The sequence below is a fragment of the Microcaecilia unicolor genome, chromosome 4, assembly GCF_901765095.1.
Source record: "Microcaecilia unicolor chromosome 4, aMicUni1.1, whole genome shotgun sequence".
NCBI classification, from domain to species: Eukaryota; Metazoa; Chordata; class Amphibia; order Gymnophiona; family Siphonopidae; genus Microcaecilia; species Microcaecilia unicolor.
In genome coordinates this window covers 214,953,119-214,970,069 of record NC_044034.1, presented here as the reverse complement: position 1 = coordinate 214,970,069, position 16,951 = coordinate 214,953,119, and the positions used below count along the sequence as shown (strand labels likewise).

Below are 16,951 nucleotides of genomic sequence, written 5' to 3'. Positions count from 1 at the left end.
TACTGGAAAAATCTAGACAGACTAAATTAAACAGACTAAAAGACTACACTAGAAAACAATGATTGGACCAAACTACAAACTTCTATCTCGTAAACAAACTGCTAGACACCACACCAGTAACATCCAACAGCAAAGATACACCAGGGGTCGATGACCTCGCGAAATACTTCAAGGAAAAAATCATACAACTACGGCTCAAAATACCCACCAGCCCCACGGAATACACAACACTCCTAAATTGTCTTGACCCAGAAGATGGAATATACCCAGCAGACAGGATCTGGACCGAATTCGAACTATTATCAGAAGACCTCATCTCTAAAACGCTCAAGAGATTCGTCAAATCCCAATGCAAACTAGATATCTGCCCAAACAACCTAATGAAATCAGCCCCTCAACAATTCATAATAGACCTAACTGGTTAATTTCATGCTACAAAACGGACTTTTCCCAAAAGAAAAAGGAAACATTCTACTCACCCCAATACCCAAAGACATAAAGAAAAACACAAGCGAAATAACAAACTACAGACCAGTAGCATCTATACCACTAATAACTAAAATAACCGAAGGGATGGTCACCAAACAACTCACAAACTACCTCAACAAGTTCTCCATACTACATGACTCCCAATCAGGATTCCGGTCAAATCATAGCACAGAAACAGTGTTAATTACCCTAATGACCAAATTCAAACAAATGATTGCAACCGGCACCAATATACTCCTACTACAATTTGACATGTCAAGTGCCTTTGATATGGTAGACCACGAAATCCTATTACACATTCTCGAATACTTTGGCATCGGAGGTAATGTTCTAAACTGGTTCAAGGGGTTCTTAACCTCACGTTCATATCAAGTCACATCAAACTCAACTACGTCAGCTGCATGGACACCTGATTGTGGAGTACCGCAAGGATCCCCCCTCTCACCAACTATTTTCAATCTAATGATGACCCCCCTAGCAAAACTTTTATCTAACCATAACTTTAATCCTCATATATATGCCGATGATGTAACGATATATATACCATTCAAAAAAGACATCAATGAAATCTCTAACGAAATCAGCCAAAGTCTACACATCATGAATACCTGGGCAGATGCTTTCCGACTGAAACTGAATACAGTAAAAACTAAATGCCTCATACTTACCTCCCAATACAACACGAATAAATTTACCGCCATCAATACACCTAAACTAAATCTGCCAATCTCAGAAACCTTAAAAATCCTTGGAGTCACTATCGACCGCCACCTAACTCTCGAGACTCATGCGAACAACACAACAAAAAAAATGTTCTAATCCATGTGGAAACTGAAAAGAATTAGACCATTCTCTCCAAGATCTGTCTTCCGCAGTCTAGTGCAATCACTCATACTCAGTCACCTGGACTATTGCAACTCATTATAAGCAGGATGCAAGGAACAAATACTGAAGAAACTTCAAACAGCCCAGAATACAGCAGCCAGACTCATCTTCGGAAAATCAAAATACGAAAGTGCAAAACCCTTACGGGAGAAACTACACTGGCTACCACTCAAGGAACGCATCACTTTTAAAGTATGCACCTTAGTCCACAAAATCATTCACGGTGAAGCCCCTGCATACATGTCCGACCTAATTGACCTGCCACCCAGAAACGCTAAAAGATCGTCCCGAACCTTCCTCAATCTCCATTTCCCTAAGTGCAAAGGCATAAAATACAAAGTACTGCACGGATCGACATTCACATACATGAGCACACAATTCTGGAATACACTACCACGCAGCCTGAAAATGACTTACGAACTGACCGACTTCCGCAAACTACTAAAGACTTATCTCTTCGAGAAAATCTATGGCAAGGATCAAAACACATAAAGCCCATACAATCTCATAGACACGCACCAATACACTCTGAACCTCTACTCCCACGCTCTCACTGCTCTTAAACCCTACCCACAGATAAAATTGTCAGACCTCCCTGTTCCCTCGATGATGCTTTGCCCCCCTCTCAACTCACCACTGTTATATTCCACTGTTCTATCTCCAAGAATATCCTGAATTTACTCTGCCTTATTTAATTCTTCACAATGTAACCCATAATTGTACTGCAACCAATTGCACTTCTATCTTTTACAATGTATTGTAAGCCACACTGAGCCCGCAAATAGGTGGGAAAATGTGGGATACAAATGCAAATAAATAAATAAAATAAATAAAATAGACAAGTCAGACTCTACCCCACATAAACCACGTACCAGCAGAATCTCTCACCTTGGTCAATCACAGAACACAGACCAACCAACCCTCATCAATTAAAGAATAAATGACCAACAATTTGAACAGGAAACACTGAGAAATCACATTCTCTATAAGCAATGCAGCACAGAAGAAATAAAATAAAAAGGCATTATCAACTGAAGGGCGCAAAATGCAAGATCACTTACTACCCAAAATGAAACATAAAAATAAATGAATTCTCTGAATACCCATGATCTGTTAAAAAAAAAACTTGCGTGACACAGCATTACAAGCAGCAGAGTTTAAATATATTCCTCAAAGACATACCATGTAAGTTAAAGGAGTATTTGCCAAATAGCAGTTAGACAACATTCTAGCATTCATACGCCATGTAAGTGGATGCATACACATCTATAAGCTAATATTCCAAACATTTACACCTGTAACAAAAATAAAGCACCTTTTGCCCAACCAGGTCTATCAATCTGAATTTGAGTAAATCAGGTCACAACAGTGCGGATCATTATTACCCCCCCCCCCCCTCCCAGGCTAACACCAATGAAACATAAATATAGGAACATAGATAATATCTGGATACTCTAGATCCATCAGATACAGTCTATAACACCTTAAATCAGACTTTTATCCAGTCAGCCACTTCCCCCAGAGACCTCTGGATCCAACTTTAAGGTGAAGAATACAAAATGCTTATGTTCCTGTCTGAGCAGGAAAAACCAGTGCACTGCAAAGCAGATCATGACAACTGAGGATCCAGGGGTATGGCTGAGCAGAGAACTGGGAAAAAGCCAGATCTTCCAGCTTTAAAATGTTATAGACTGGATCAAGCAGATCCAGGAGATTTAGCATTTCACCAGTTCATAAATACAGCACCCAACAGCAGGAACATACAGAACTTTTCCTATAGCCAAGCATCTCCTCTGCCCTTCTGTACCCCCAACCCCTTCATATAAAGCCCAGCTTCTCCTCTGCCCTTCATATCTCAACCCCTTCATATAAAGCCCAGCTTCTCTCCTGACCTTCCATACCCCCCTTTACCTGGAGTCTCTGGAGTGGACAGCACAGCAGGCAGTTACAGTGGTGGAGGGGAGGCAGAGCCTGGCCCTGGGAACAACTGGAGTCGGACTGACAGGCGTCAGATGGTGGCTCTCAATCAGATCTAGAGAGAGCGTCTCTGATCTGACTTTGGCGCGAGCCGCGAGGCGGGAAGATGAGTGAGGTGCGAGGCGCGAGACACGAGGCTCTCAGTCAGATGGCACGAATTAGGCAGAGGGGGGAAGAGGAGTGAGGCGCGAGGCGGGAAGAGTGAGGCGCGAAGTGGATTGGCAGCTGACAGGGCAGCAGCGGACGGGATGAGGCTGCTGAGTGCTCACCCGAACTGTTGGAGTCAGGACGGAGAATCAGTGTAGATCGGGGACGGTCCCACTCCCTTGCAGCATGCACCGGCAGTCAGTCCTGCTTCTCTCTGTCTCGTTGCCACGCCCACGCTTCGGATGACGTGAATGCTCTGCACCGCACGGGAGAGGCTTGCCTGCACGTCTGTCTTATGCTGTGGGCGGGGCTCCTCGCGGCTCAATGAAGGAACTTTAGGGCTGGCTCATCACAGCAGTGCCTGTGACGCTCTGAGAATCTCATCGGCAGGAGCCAGTTTGGGGGCCCACAAAGGTAGGTGGCAGTGTTGCTGGGAAGCAAAATTAAAAATGCCCTTTAAAACTGCAGCAAACTGCGTTTGCTTGCAGTGCTGCCTAAAATCAGGCAGCTGACTGGCCACTAGCGTAGAGGGGGCCTGAGAGAGGAATGCGGGGGCCTCGGCCCCTCGGGCCCCACGCAGCTACGCCCCTGGTCGTACCTAGCATTGCAACATACGTAGAAGATGACGGCAGATAAAGAAATGTACAGTCCATCCAGTCTGCCCAACAGCACTGTCCTGGGTCAAGGCCTGAGTATGCAGCTACCCCCATTATAGTGTGTCCACAGCTCCCATATCCACTAGAATGCAGCAGCTCTGATAGGTGAAAACCCATGTTTCCTGCATTGAGAAGCCACATCCCTAACCCCTGCACCACACAGGTACCTGACAAATGAATGTGCAAGGAGGATACACTGACCATAGAAGGCTGAGAGAGCACAAGTTGTGAACCAGATGGATGGCCTCTGATTGTATATAGCATTGTGAGGTCCAAATGTAGGTATGCTACCCTATGAAACATCCCTCAAGGCCCAAGCTGGAGGCCCTTCAAAACTCTACATGATAGTGGCACATAAACCTCTCCTTAGGGGAAACACCAACTATGTGTACCCCTCCCTCTTGTTCACCCCAAGTGCAGGCCCATGAGTCATGGGGTGATGTGCAGCCCCTGGCATCGTTTGTGGGCATCTATCTGTGATATAATCAGGCTAGCTGCTCAAGCCAGATAGTCTGATCACAGATAGATGCCCACAAACCTAGGTTTCCCACCTTGTAGAATGTAAAGTGCCTTTCTCAGGGGGGATCCCAACAGAGGTGGTGAGAAGGATCAAACAGGGCCCCCTTCCATCCCAGCCAGCTGTGGACCACATAGGCATGGGGATGCACACACACCCATATCCCTGACAAGAGCTATAACAATAGCCCCAGCCATGCAACAGCGCAGAGGCTTACTACCTCTCAGCCAGTGCCTGGTCACCCAGGACCCTCCAGTTAGGCCAAGACCCATCTTGCATGCCTGTAGAGAGACAATTATCTCAGTGGACAAACAGATATCACATCAGTGGCTCTGGAGTTCCCTGCTGTGTCATCTCATTGGTGCCACAGATCAGAGATGTTCCCTAGGTGACAACCAGCAGCTCCCAGCAGTCCCTATCCCTGCCTATCCAGAGCCAGTTGCATCACTATGCAAGCCATGTAGGATGTGTTGATCTGAACTGCAAACCTTTTAAACACACAGGTCACCCTCCAGCTGATGCACAGCCTGCCCCAGACCAGCCAGCTGGGGACCAGCCAGCCCCGGACTAACCAGTCTAGGACCAGCCAGCTCCAGAGAACTTCCCCAGACCAGTCTGCAGCTGAGAGGGCCTAGGAGGAGGTGTTAATGGCCCCTGGCAGGTGCCTCTCACCCCATGACAGAGCCACACCTAGCAGGAAGATGTACAGGAAATCCCTGGAGGGACATGCCCCTACTGGAGGGGGAAGACGGGGCAGAGGAAGAGCCTCCCCAGGCAACAACTTAACACGTGACTGCAGCTGAGCCCCTCTCAGATATGGTTGCCACGCCTGTCGGCAATCCCACCCTTATAGCCACCCTAAGCCAGCTCCTGCTACAAGTCACAGGCCTGTGCAGAGATGTGCAACAGGAGCTGGAAGCCTTACGCAACACCAACCAAGCACAAGGGGGGAAAAAACCCTTCCACAGGCAATATCCACTCAAACAAAAAGAGTAGATGGCACCAGGACAATGTTCAAGATACTCAGTTTATTCCTTTAAAAACACTAAAAGTATTCATAATACATTCTTCGCATGAAGTATACAGGATGCAGTTCACAAAAAATTCTCAACACAGGTCACTCAGCGTTGCATCAGTATAAAAACTGCAAGTTACAGTGGTCTAATAAATACCAGCAGGCAATACACAAATCTAAAGCACAGAGTTGAGTGGGTTATATCAGTGAAAAAAAACAGTAGCGTCTTCTTGAAAAGGCACAAAGAGCCCTGTGCAAAATATGGGGCAAATCCTTACAGAGCTGATGATGCTCCTTGAGCATCTGTCCACTAGAATGAAGGCCATGGATTTAATTTTTGACACATAGTTTGCTGTTTTATTGTTGTCACAAATAAAGTGTTCACAGTTATTTCCGTACGAAGGTCTCTGCTTCCACTCTCTAAAACATATGACATTCCTTGATCTGCAAGGCTGACAACTGCTGTGGTTGAAAAACTCCTAGGCAGGTGCTGGGAAGGGAAGACTGTAAAATGTGTGTGTGTGTGTGTGTGGTGGTGGTGGTGGTGGTGGGGGGGGGGGGGGGGGGGGGTTGGTGAGAGGTGTCCAAAGGGCCCTTCAGTGGACACATTCAGAGCAGCTCCTCCTTAATGTCAAGTGCTTTACCAGAGGACTGCCCAACTGAGAGAGATCCAATGAGCCATGCATCACAAAAAGGCCCAGTGGGACTTGAACCTGCCACCCCCAGGACTTGAACCTGCCACACCACACCCCAAACCATTATGTCATGCCATGCCTCCAGTAGCTAGAAAAAAAGTGTCAGGGAATGTGTGATGGGCTTTGAACTTAGGTTGCTCACTCCAGCATTTGACACAAGTATAAGGTATATGGAAGCTGCTACCAGGTTCCACACTGGTGGGGGGGGGGGGGGGGGGGAGCATACTCCCCTGCCAGGTCCTGGGGGCATCTCATCCCCTCAGGTGGTGAGGAGATGCCCAAGAAATCTGTCTGAGAGACATGTCCAGGCACTGGTAACATGGTACCAACGAGCTGGTGTTCCTAGGCAGTGCCCAGACTAAAGTTTACTCTGTTCAGCATGCTGTCTTGGCCACAACCTGCACGGCTGAGGGCACTCAGGTTCTGTTGTGCAATATTAGTGTAACCTAGTATCAGTGTGCATAACATTTACCCAACGCAGTTAAGACCAGCCTTAGGCCTGGCATCAGTGTAAGCACTTAAGTGTGGCAGGGACAAGTATAAGTTACATATGTAACTGGGAGCCCCGCCCATGTCCTGCCTCTGTGTGCACCCCCTTGTGAATACACACTATGTAAGTTAAGCAGGTATTTGCAGAGTAGCACTTCACATGTTTGCAGATAAATGCTCACTTTTGTATGTAAGCATTAGTCTTGTAGACAATCAGCCTTATTTTCGAAAGTGATGGATGCCCAGATTTCGACCCAAATCGGGAGATGGGTGCCCATCTCACAAAGGCGCCCAAATTGGTATAATCAAAAGCCGATTTTAGGCGCCTGCAACTGCACTCCGTCGTAGGAATGAACAAAGTTGACGGGGCGTGTCGGAGGCATGGTGAAGGCGGGACTGGGGCGTGTTTATCGGCCGAGCAGAGATGGGTGCCTTTGGCCGATAATCGAAAAAAAATGGGCGTTTTTAGTGGGAATTTAGGTCACTTTTTTTGGACCCTTTTTTTTCATGAACAAGTCCCAAACAAATGCCCTAAATGACCAGATGACCACCGGAGGGAATCGGGGATGACCACCCCTGACTCTCCCAGTGGTCACTAACCCCCTCCCACCAAAAAAACCTCAACTTTAACAACTTTTTTTTCCAGCCTGTATGCCAGCCTCAAATGCCATACCCAGCTCCATCACAGCAGTATGCAGGTCCCTGGAGCAGTTGTTAGTGGGTGCAGTGGACTTCAGGCAGGTGGACCCAGGCCCATTCCCCCCTACCTGTTCCCACCAAAACCCACTATACCCACATCTAGGTGCCCCCCTTCACCCATAAGTGCTATGGTAATGGTGTAGAGTTGTGGGCAGTGGGTTTTGGGGGGGATTTGGGGGGCTCAGCACCCAAGGGAAGGGAGCTATGGACTTGGGAGGTATTTAACTTTTTTTTTTTACTTGTTCCAAGTGCCCCCTAGGGTGCCCGGTTGGTGTCCTGGCATGTGAGGGGGACCAGTGCACTAAGAATCCTGGCCCCTCCCACAGCCAAATGCCTTGGATTTGTTTGTTTTTGAGCTAGGCGCCTTCAGTTTCCATTATTGCTGAAAAACGAAACCGCCCAGCTCAAATCCGCACATATCCGATGCATTTGCCTGACACAAACCATATTATACGTACCCGTTCTCGGGGATAGACGCCCATGGAGACGGGCGTTCGCATTCGATTATGCCCCTCAATTACTCATGCAAGGGACATGGAAATGTGACCTCCTAAGATTGTAGGATGGTATGAAATGAGGACAGCTGAATTCAAGTTTGTCTTCCTTGGATAAGACATTTTGGTCTAATCAGAACCTATAATATACGATGATGAAATAATCCTCTTCCTGGCAAAGATCTTTCTTGGACTAGGATAATTGTCTGTGCGGTTGAAGAATGAGAACATACTGTGATTGGGACCTGAGAAGAATTATGCCGTTTATTTGTATTCTGCAAGCTGTGTATATGCTTGTGGTTATAGTACCCTGTGGCAGTGTTTCCCAGTCAGTGTGCCCTGGATACTGCTGTTTTTTCAGATCTGATTTGATGTGTCATGGAAAAGTCATCCCTGCCTGATGATCAGTTCCAGACCAGCACTATTGATCTAGAGTTGGGAAGCAGCATGGACTCTAGCTACTATTTAGAGATCCTGTCAGATACTTGTGATCTGGATTGGCCACTGTTGGAAACAGAATATTGGCCACAGTCAGGTTATTGGCAGTTTGCAGTAACCTGTCTGTTTTTGATGGATCTTTGGTTGGAGCTAGTGTTGCAATTCATATGTTCTTATGTAAAGGTTGTCCCATTATATACCCAGGTGTTGTAAGGTGGGACCGATCATATAATAAAATGTATCGGTTTGAGACCAGGAAAAGCTGGATGCATAAGTGGATTTGTATTTGAGTCTTTTGCTGCTTGGGTAGTGGAAGTTTAGATAATTTTGTGGATCAGGGTGCAGATTTTGAAGACGATCTGTTCTTTGATTGGGAGCCAATGCAGCTTTTCTCGGAGAGGTTTTGCACTTTCGAATCGTGTTTTGCCGAATATCAGCCTGGCTGCTGTGTTTTAGGCAGGTTGGAGGTTTTTTGTGAGTTGTTCTTTACATCCCGCATAGATTCCGTTGCAATAATCTGCATGGCTTAGGACCATTGATTGTATTAGGTTTCGAAAAATTTCCCTTTGGAAGAAAGGTTTTACGTGTTTAAGTTTCCACATTGAGTAGAACATTTTCTATATTACGGAGTTTACTTGGCTCTCAAGAGTAAGGTTGCGTTCAATTGTGATGCCGAGTATTTTTAGGCTGTCTGAGATGGGGAGGGTGTGTCCTGGAGTGTTTGTGGTTGTGGGTTTGTACTTGTTATGCTGAGATGAAAGGATGAGGCAGTGTGTTTTTTCAGTGTTCAATTTCAACATTGCCGTGCGTCCATTTTGGGTCTGAGACCTTACCACCAGTCATTGACCTAGTGGTAAAGTCTCATGCGGTAACCAGGCAATAATGACCTACACATGCAAAATGCCACTTGGCACGTGTCCGATACATGCGGCAGAAAATAAAAATTATTTTTCGGCCGCGCATATTGGACATGCGCCAAAAATGAAATTACTGCTAACAGCCACGTGGTAGCCATGCGATAACTCCATTTTGGCACGTGTTGGACACGCTTAAACGCTTACTCGGCTGAGCAAAAGGGCCCCAATGACTTTATGCAGGCCTTCCCTTCAATTCATCTTTAGTTCTTGCTTTCTTCCTGGTTCCTGGGCTTGATGGTTGTGGTCCTCCCACGCAGCAATCCTTCCTGTCTAGAATTCTTTGCATTCTCCCTCTCGTGTTAAAGTAACATTTAGCATCACTCCTTTTTCTTAGTTAAATTATATATGAGTTTTGATTGTAGGCCTTCTTATATATTACCCATTCCTTGTCCCCTTATTTATATTGTAAAAACCACTTAAATATCTATGTATTTATTTGTGTATATCCAATGAAATTGAAATGTGAAATGTAGAATGTGAAATGTAGAATGCTTCATTACCGGGCCTGATAGCGTGCCAAGTTCAATTTCTCCAAGGTTTCTTTTTTCATTCCAGAAATCACAGTGATGGCTTTCTGCTAATCTTGTTAGTAAATAATGTGTCAGACGATTGCTTTTGATTACATACAACTGGTAAATATTTTTCCTCTGTGGTGTGGTTGCAGTTATACAAACATGTTTCCTCTTCTCCCCACTTCCCATTCTCTGGCACTGCATTTTGATAGCTAACATCTTCCACTTGAAACAGTCCCAAGGAAAGCCTGGCATGGATTCTTGGGCCCCTGTGAATTAGACTCACACAGTTTTCCACTGAGAGTTGAAGTTTTAGTCCTGCCACCAATGCTTTCTGTTGTGACCTTGCTAATGCAGAGATGGGCTATTAATAATGTATTATAACAGAAATGGGGATTTCATACTTTATCACCTGAATTCTAATGGTCATGTCAACTTCCATTTTATTGGTGGGGTTTACAGTCATAGAGCACAAGATTATCTACAGAGAGAGAAAAACTGTGTTAATTTCTTTTGCCCGAAAAAATGAATTATTTACAAGAACAACCACAGTACTGTAAAGTAATTCATATAAGCACTTCTTTCAGTTTTGGGCTAGATCCGTAAGTTTTAAGGGAAAACATTATTTTGATTTCTGTCTTTAAATATCCATAGCCTGATAATCTGGTTACTGTAGTAGGTGGAATGGCTTGAGAGATAATTTAAGACATTTTTATTTCAGGAAGCATATAACATTAATGCATGAGAGGAATGATGAGCTGATGTTATATTATTTTTGCTTGATTGTGAAGGTCAATAACTGTGTGCCTGAAGAAACTGTTCAGATGTTTGGTTCCAATTATGTGTAAATGAATATTATGAGTATGTTTTGATAGTATGTATGATGTACTGATTTTATTTTGTGGTTTTACATTATTTTATTTTATTTTTTTATATATATGTTATGACTGATAAACTGTGTATGTAACTATATACTCTGCCTAGATTTGGAAAGATAGAGCAGAAAATAAACATTGGAATAAAAAAACATATATAAATAGTTATTATTTAATTAATTTATTTATTTGCAGTATTTATGTCCCACCGATCGCAAATCCTAAGCAGCTTTACAAAAATTAAAATAAGTACAAATAGACAATAAAATAAAATTCAGTAAAAGTGCATGAAACCAAAGATAACACGGGCAATCTGCACCCAAACCTGTTCTCCACATTTGCAAAATACCTAGCAGGCCTGGTATACTTATGATTTACTGGAGGGTAAATGTTTTGGTTTAATTTTATGACTAGAGCTATTTGTCTATTTGTTTTATACGTGTGGGGCCCTTTTACTATAAGCTGCGGTAAGCACTAATGCATGCTTATGGAAGGTTAATAACCATTATCGTGGGGAGTGCTCAGTCGTCCCGCGGTAGTTTTGGGATCGGCCTATGCTTCCCATGCACTAAAATATGGATGTTATTTTATTTTTTAGTGTTGGGGATGTGTCTGGAGGTAGAGAGTAGATGTGTACTGCACTAATCAGCGCATGGTTAGCGCGTGAGCCCTGCCTAGAAAATAGGTGTTGGTAATTCTCAGGCGTTAATGGCCGTGCAATAATGGGGAAATTAATGCATGGCCATTAATAGGGGAAATGAGGTCATATTATTGCTGCACTAAAAGTAGCCTCAGCGTATGAGGAAACCCCAATTCCCTCTGGTGGTCATCTGGTTAGTTTGGGCATCTTTTCAAGGCTTGGTCATGAACAAAAAGGAACCAAGTAAAGTCAGCCAAATGCTCGTCAGGGCCGCCCTTCTTTTTTCCATTATCGGCCGAAGACGGCCATCTCTTAACCATGCCCCACCCCACCTTCGGTACATTGCCGACATGCCCCCTTGAACTTTGGCCGTCCCCACGACGTAAAGCAGTTGAAGCCGCCCAAAATCGGCTTTCAATTATGCCGATTTGGGCGCCCTTAGGAGAAGGCCGCCCATCTCCTGATTTGTGTCTGAAGATGGCCGCCCTTCTCCTTTGAAAATAAGCTGGATAGTAACATAGTAAATGACAGCAGATAAAGACCTGTACGGTTCATCCAGTCTGCCCAACAAGATAAACTCATTTACATGGTATGTGATACTTTATATGTAGACCTGAGATTGATTCTTTCTCAGGGCACAGACCATAGAAGTCTGCCCAGCACTGTTCTTGTACTAAGTTCTGAAGCTAACTTTGAAGCCCCTTAAAATTTACACTCCAGCCCATCCCTATCTATTCAGTCACGATTAGGGCATAGACCGGCTCCCATTTTGTTTCCCGATTGCTGGCATCGCCACCCAATCTCCTTCTAAACAGGATTCCTTTGTGTTTATCCCATGCATGTTTGAATTCCATTACAGTTTTCATCTCCACCACCTCCCGCGGGAGGGCATTCCTGTTAATGGAGGGTTAAATGACTTGCCCAGATTCACAAGCTGCATTGGGAATTGAACCCAGTTCCCCAGAATCTCAACACTAACCATTAGGCTACTCCTCCACAACAAGTTTAAACTGCAGGCTTACTATTTAGATTTGTAAAACAGGGCAAACACACGTGTATGTGGCATCACTTACATATGGAGGTTGTAAAATCGCCACTCCCACGTGGAAGCTGCCGGGTCTGTGCCATTCACTTTTTTTCAACTTGACTAGCCTAATTGTTAGTGTAGTGGCCTGAGAACCAGGTTCGATTCCCACTGCAGCTCCTTGTGACTCCGGGCAGGTCACTTAACCTTTCATTGCCCCATGTACAAAACAAGTACAGTACAATCTCGATTATCCAACCATCCGGCATATCCAACAGGCCCCTTGGTGATGTCATCGCATTGCTGTTAAGAAGAGTGCAAGTTCTCTTCCTGTTTTCTGGCTTCATACGTTGGTTGCTGGTTAGTGTTAATAAATAATATCTTAAATACAGATGCCCTGTGTCTGTTCTTTATGCATAAAGTATTTTTCCGTGTATTTTTTAAGAGTTACCATTGTTTTCTGTATTATCTGACTTTTCATTTACCCATGGCTTGGTCCTGTTTACTTTGGATAATTTGAGACTGTATTGTACCTATATATTATATAGATTGTTTTCATTTTAACCACAGAAAGGCAGTATATCAAATGGCATTCACTTTCCCTTTCTCTTATTTGTATAATGGCTGCTCCTTTTAAAAAATACCACTGGAACTGAGCACATTCCAGCCTGGACATCTCAATTTCAGTCCCTATGTTTTGTGTAAAATGAGGTTTAATGCATACACAGGCAGATGGACCATCAAAGTGAATGTGTGTATGTGTATATATATATATATATTTTTTTTTTTTTTAAGGAAAAATTGTTGAAGAAGTAAATCTCTTTTTGATAGATGTACAGGCAGATTTTACATAGTATGTGGAGAAGGGAATTCACTCACCCATATCAGGACATGGGGAATTTCCATACATTGGCTATTGGTTGCATATCGTGTTAAATTCAAGATTCTTTTGTTAGCACATAACACTCTTTTTACAGTCACTCTCCATCTTTTCATTTCATTTCATTTATTTATATCCCACATTATCCAAAAGCATGTTCAGTTCGGTGCGGCTTACATAAAAGTAAAAACTAGTAACAGTTGTGAGAACTAACCTTGTAACAAAACTGCAAGGAAACTTAGGGACCTTTTACAAAGCTGCGTAGATGCCTGTGCGCTCCCAACGCTTGCCAGTTTGGAACTACTGCCTGGCTACCGCGTGGCCCGAGCGGTAATTTCATTTTTAACGCGCGGCACTAACAGGGTGGTAATCGGCAGTGTATGTTCGCTGACGATTACTGCCCGGTTAACGCATGAGACTTGGGTGGTGGTGAGGTCTGAAGCCCAAAATGGACGCACGCCAATTTTTATTTTGCCGCACGTCCATTTTCAGCCAAAACAAAAAAGCCTTTTTTCCAGGTGCGCTGAAAAATGGACCTGCGCGCGTCCAATACACTCGTCTACACCAGCGCAGACCATTTTTCAGCTCACCTTAGTAAAAGGACCTCTTAAGGAACTGACACTTCAAACGTTTAGGGCTTAGATTACATTGTAGTGTAGAATGTAGGAACTGGTAACAACCGTGGATATAACTTATTAGGAACAACCATATTAGACTAAACTTACATTCAGCTGGTGACCGGAGATGTAGGTAACTAACAATCCGCTAGTAAACGATGGTGAGAGAAAGCTAGCATAGTAACAGGTGATTAAGTGTATCGTTATAAAGTATATGATCGGAAATTCAGATTTGTCATCTCTATTGGGTTCATGTAAACCATCACATCATTTACGCTCAGCTGTTAAATTTCTGCTCTTTTTTCCACCTTGACTCTACCCATTATTCCCTTCTTTTGTTTGGCCCCTTTTCTCTGGAATTCACTACTCCAGGACTTACATTTAGAACAATCTCATAGTCAATTTAAATCAGCTCTTAAATCTTATTTTTTCACTTTGGCCTTCTCAGAGTTTGCAGCTAGATGACCCTCTACGTTGGCTAGTCTCAGCATTGCATGGTGAATACTTATATCTGTTTGCTTTGTCTGTATTTTTATTATGTGATTTTAAGACCTTTCTTTTTTTTGTCTATATTATTCTGTTGAAACATTGAAGTTCCTTTGTATTTGTTATATTTGTTTTCATGTTTTTAATATTGTGAAAACCATTGTGATATATGTTTATTAAAGCAGTTTATCCAGTTGCATAACCAGACCTCAACATGGAGGGGGTCCAGAGCCCAAAGTGGGGGGCACATTTTGGCCTGCCTCCCTGCCTTTGCCGCCTCCTCACATATCTTGGCTGTCGGGGGTTGTGGACCCCTGCCAGCTGAAACGTTGTCCAGTTCTGGTCTCCACTGTATTGCCTGCCCTGCACCTCCCCTCGTATCGCGTGCATGCTCATTTTAGTGGAACTGGGTTTATCAAATAAATCTAAATCTAAAACTAAACCTAAACTATTGTACAAGAGGCTTTGCCAAACTTAGAATCTGTTGTAAAACAGATGCATGTCAGATTCCCTCTTCATACAGTGGGAGCAGTGATTTTAGAAAGCTGTATGAGGGTAAAACAGACAGAGAAATCCTTCCCACCTAGACATAGGAATAGCTTTCTAACATTTTTGCTCCTTCTGTAAAGTTCACCAATCCCAGTGTCAGCAGACTCACCTGGCAAGACCTTTGACAACAGCTGCCTCCAATGACAGTCCCACCATGACAACAATGACTTGCCCCCATGGTGACCCCTCCATGGCAAATTCCTCCATGTTGGTAAGCTTCCAACCAGTAGTACCCTCTCCCGCAAAGTCTAAGGTGGCAACATTGGGCTTCTCATCAGGCTCCCCCTTGACATACTCCAAGGGTCCCTGGGGTCTAATGGGACAGGAGCAATGCCCACTCACTCCCACCTCAATGATCAGGTCATTGAAAATGGCGGCAATTTTGGATGGCCTGATCATCAAGGCAGGAGTGAGTGGACATCACTTCTGCCCCATTCCCGGTAAGTTCATAGAGTGGTAGGGGGACAGAGGGTATTGGGTGGGTCTACATGTTGGGAGCTTCCCCAGATGTGGGAGGCCTGTCATCGGATTGTGGGGGTGGGGGGATGCCATTTGATGGAATTTGTTGTTGTGCAGGGGCTGGAATTGGGGGATGGACTGTAGGGGGATTGTTGCTCTGTTTAGAGGTGGTGGAAGAGATACCTTGGGGGCAAAGGGTCTAGGGACATCAGGGAGGGGGGGGGGATTAGGGGATTTACAACTGCCCCTTTCAGCAGGCACTTATACATCCAATCCAATCCAAACAAGCATTTATGTTCCGCCTTTTTCAACCAGAGAATCAAAGTGGGTTACAACTAAAATAGTCAGTTAAAAAAAGAACAAAGAACTAATAGAATTAATCTAAATGTTTATTGAATAAATGGGCCTTTAGCAATTTTTGAAATGCTAAATAATTAAGTTTACTTCTTATGGATACTGGAAGGTTATGCTACATCTTGCTAGATTGATAGCAGAATGAGCTGTCATTAAATGTTTTCAGTAAAATTCCTTTGACTATGGGATAACCTACATTAAAAGTAGAACAAAAATGAGATGTTAATCTAAAATCTAAAAGATAGACAATAATTGTAAATGGGTACTTGGGCAAACTGTAAATTCTGACATCTTTTCAGTACAGAGATGAATTCCCTCTGTGAAATGGGGAATCCATGTCTGTATTGTAGGCCTGCCCATGCCACTCCCTCTTTCCTCCATTTCCATGTCTCCTTGAAATCTGTATACAGTTAATTTCCCATGTTTGAATGTCCCCTGTTCTGAAATATTGAGCTCTGTGCATTATGTGTGTGTGTGTTGAGGGCATGGCCTCTCTACATGTGGAATCTTCATAATAATACAACATTTAAACAAAATGATTTCTTATTGTGCTTTTACTTTAAACATATTTTGCTTATTTCTGTTTCTTCATTTTATTCAGTTCAAACCAAGGGATCTGGAGAATGAAACAGATGGTTCTTGCACCTCTAGCACCTGGGTTCAAAAGGAAATGATGCATGAGGAGAGCAATGAAGATGTTTTCCAAAAGGAAATGACATCAGAGTACCATGTTCAGAGCAAAAGTATACTGAGGTAACGTCCATTGTCTAAATTATTGATGTTAGGCCCACTGGTGACATACAGGATTGGTATTTTCTGAACATTTCTAAAGCTCTGGGTTCAAATCTGCCTTAGGTCATACTTAATTGAGTCTGGTTGGGCAATGATTATCCATATCCATATTGTAAAAATTGCTTATACTTATACCTGGGTATGCTTTACTCTGACAGGGATAGATTTGCCCATTTTAAAGAAGATGTTTTAAGAATGATTTGGAAAATGTATGACAAAGAGGGTTGTGCTCAGGGCAGGATTAAGTAGAGCTGCCAAGTTACCCATTCCAGGAGGGAGATTTTTTGGCTAGTCCTCATTTCAAACTTACATTGAAAAAGAGTGAGGAAGAGGACTATTTTTCAA

General features: G+C 43.7%; 1 protein-coding gene across 3 annotated transcripts in view; it reads left to right on the top strand.

Annotated features, from left to right (window-relative positions):
* The window catches only part of LSP1 (lymphocyte specific protein 1), a 257,446-nt gene that overhangs the window by 167,695 nt on the left and 72,800 nt on the right, over positions 1–16,951 (top strand). For all 3 annotated transcript variants that reach the window (XM_030201230.1, XM_030201228.1, XM_030201229.1), the window contains one exon: positions 16,416–16,567. In XM_030201230.1, coding sequence (XP_030057090.1) covers positions 16,416–16,567 — 152 coding nt within the window. The remainder of the gene's footprint in view (positions 1–16,415; positions 16,568–16,951) is intronic.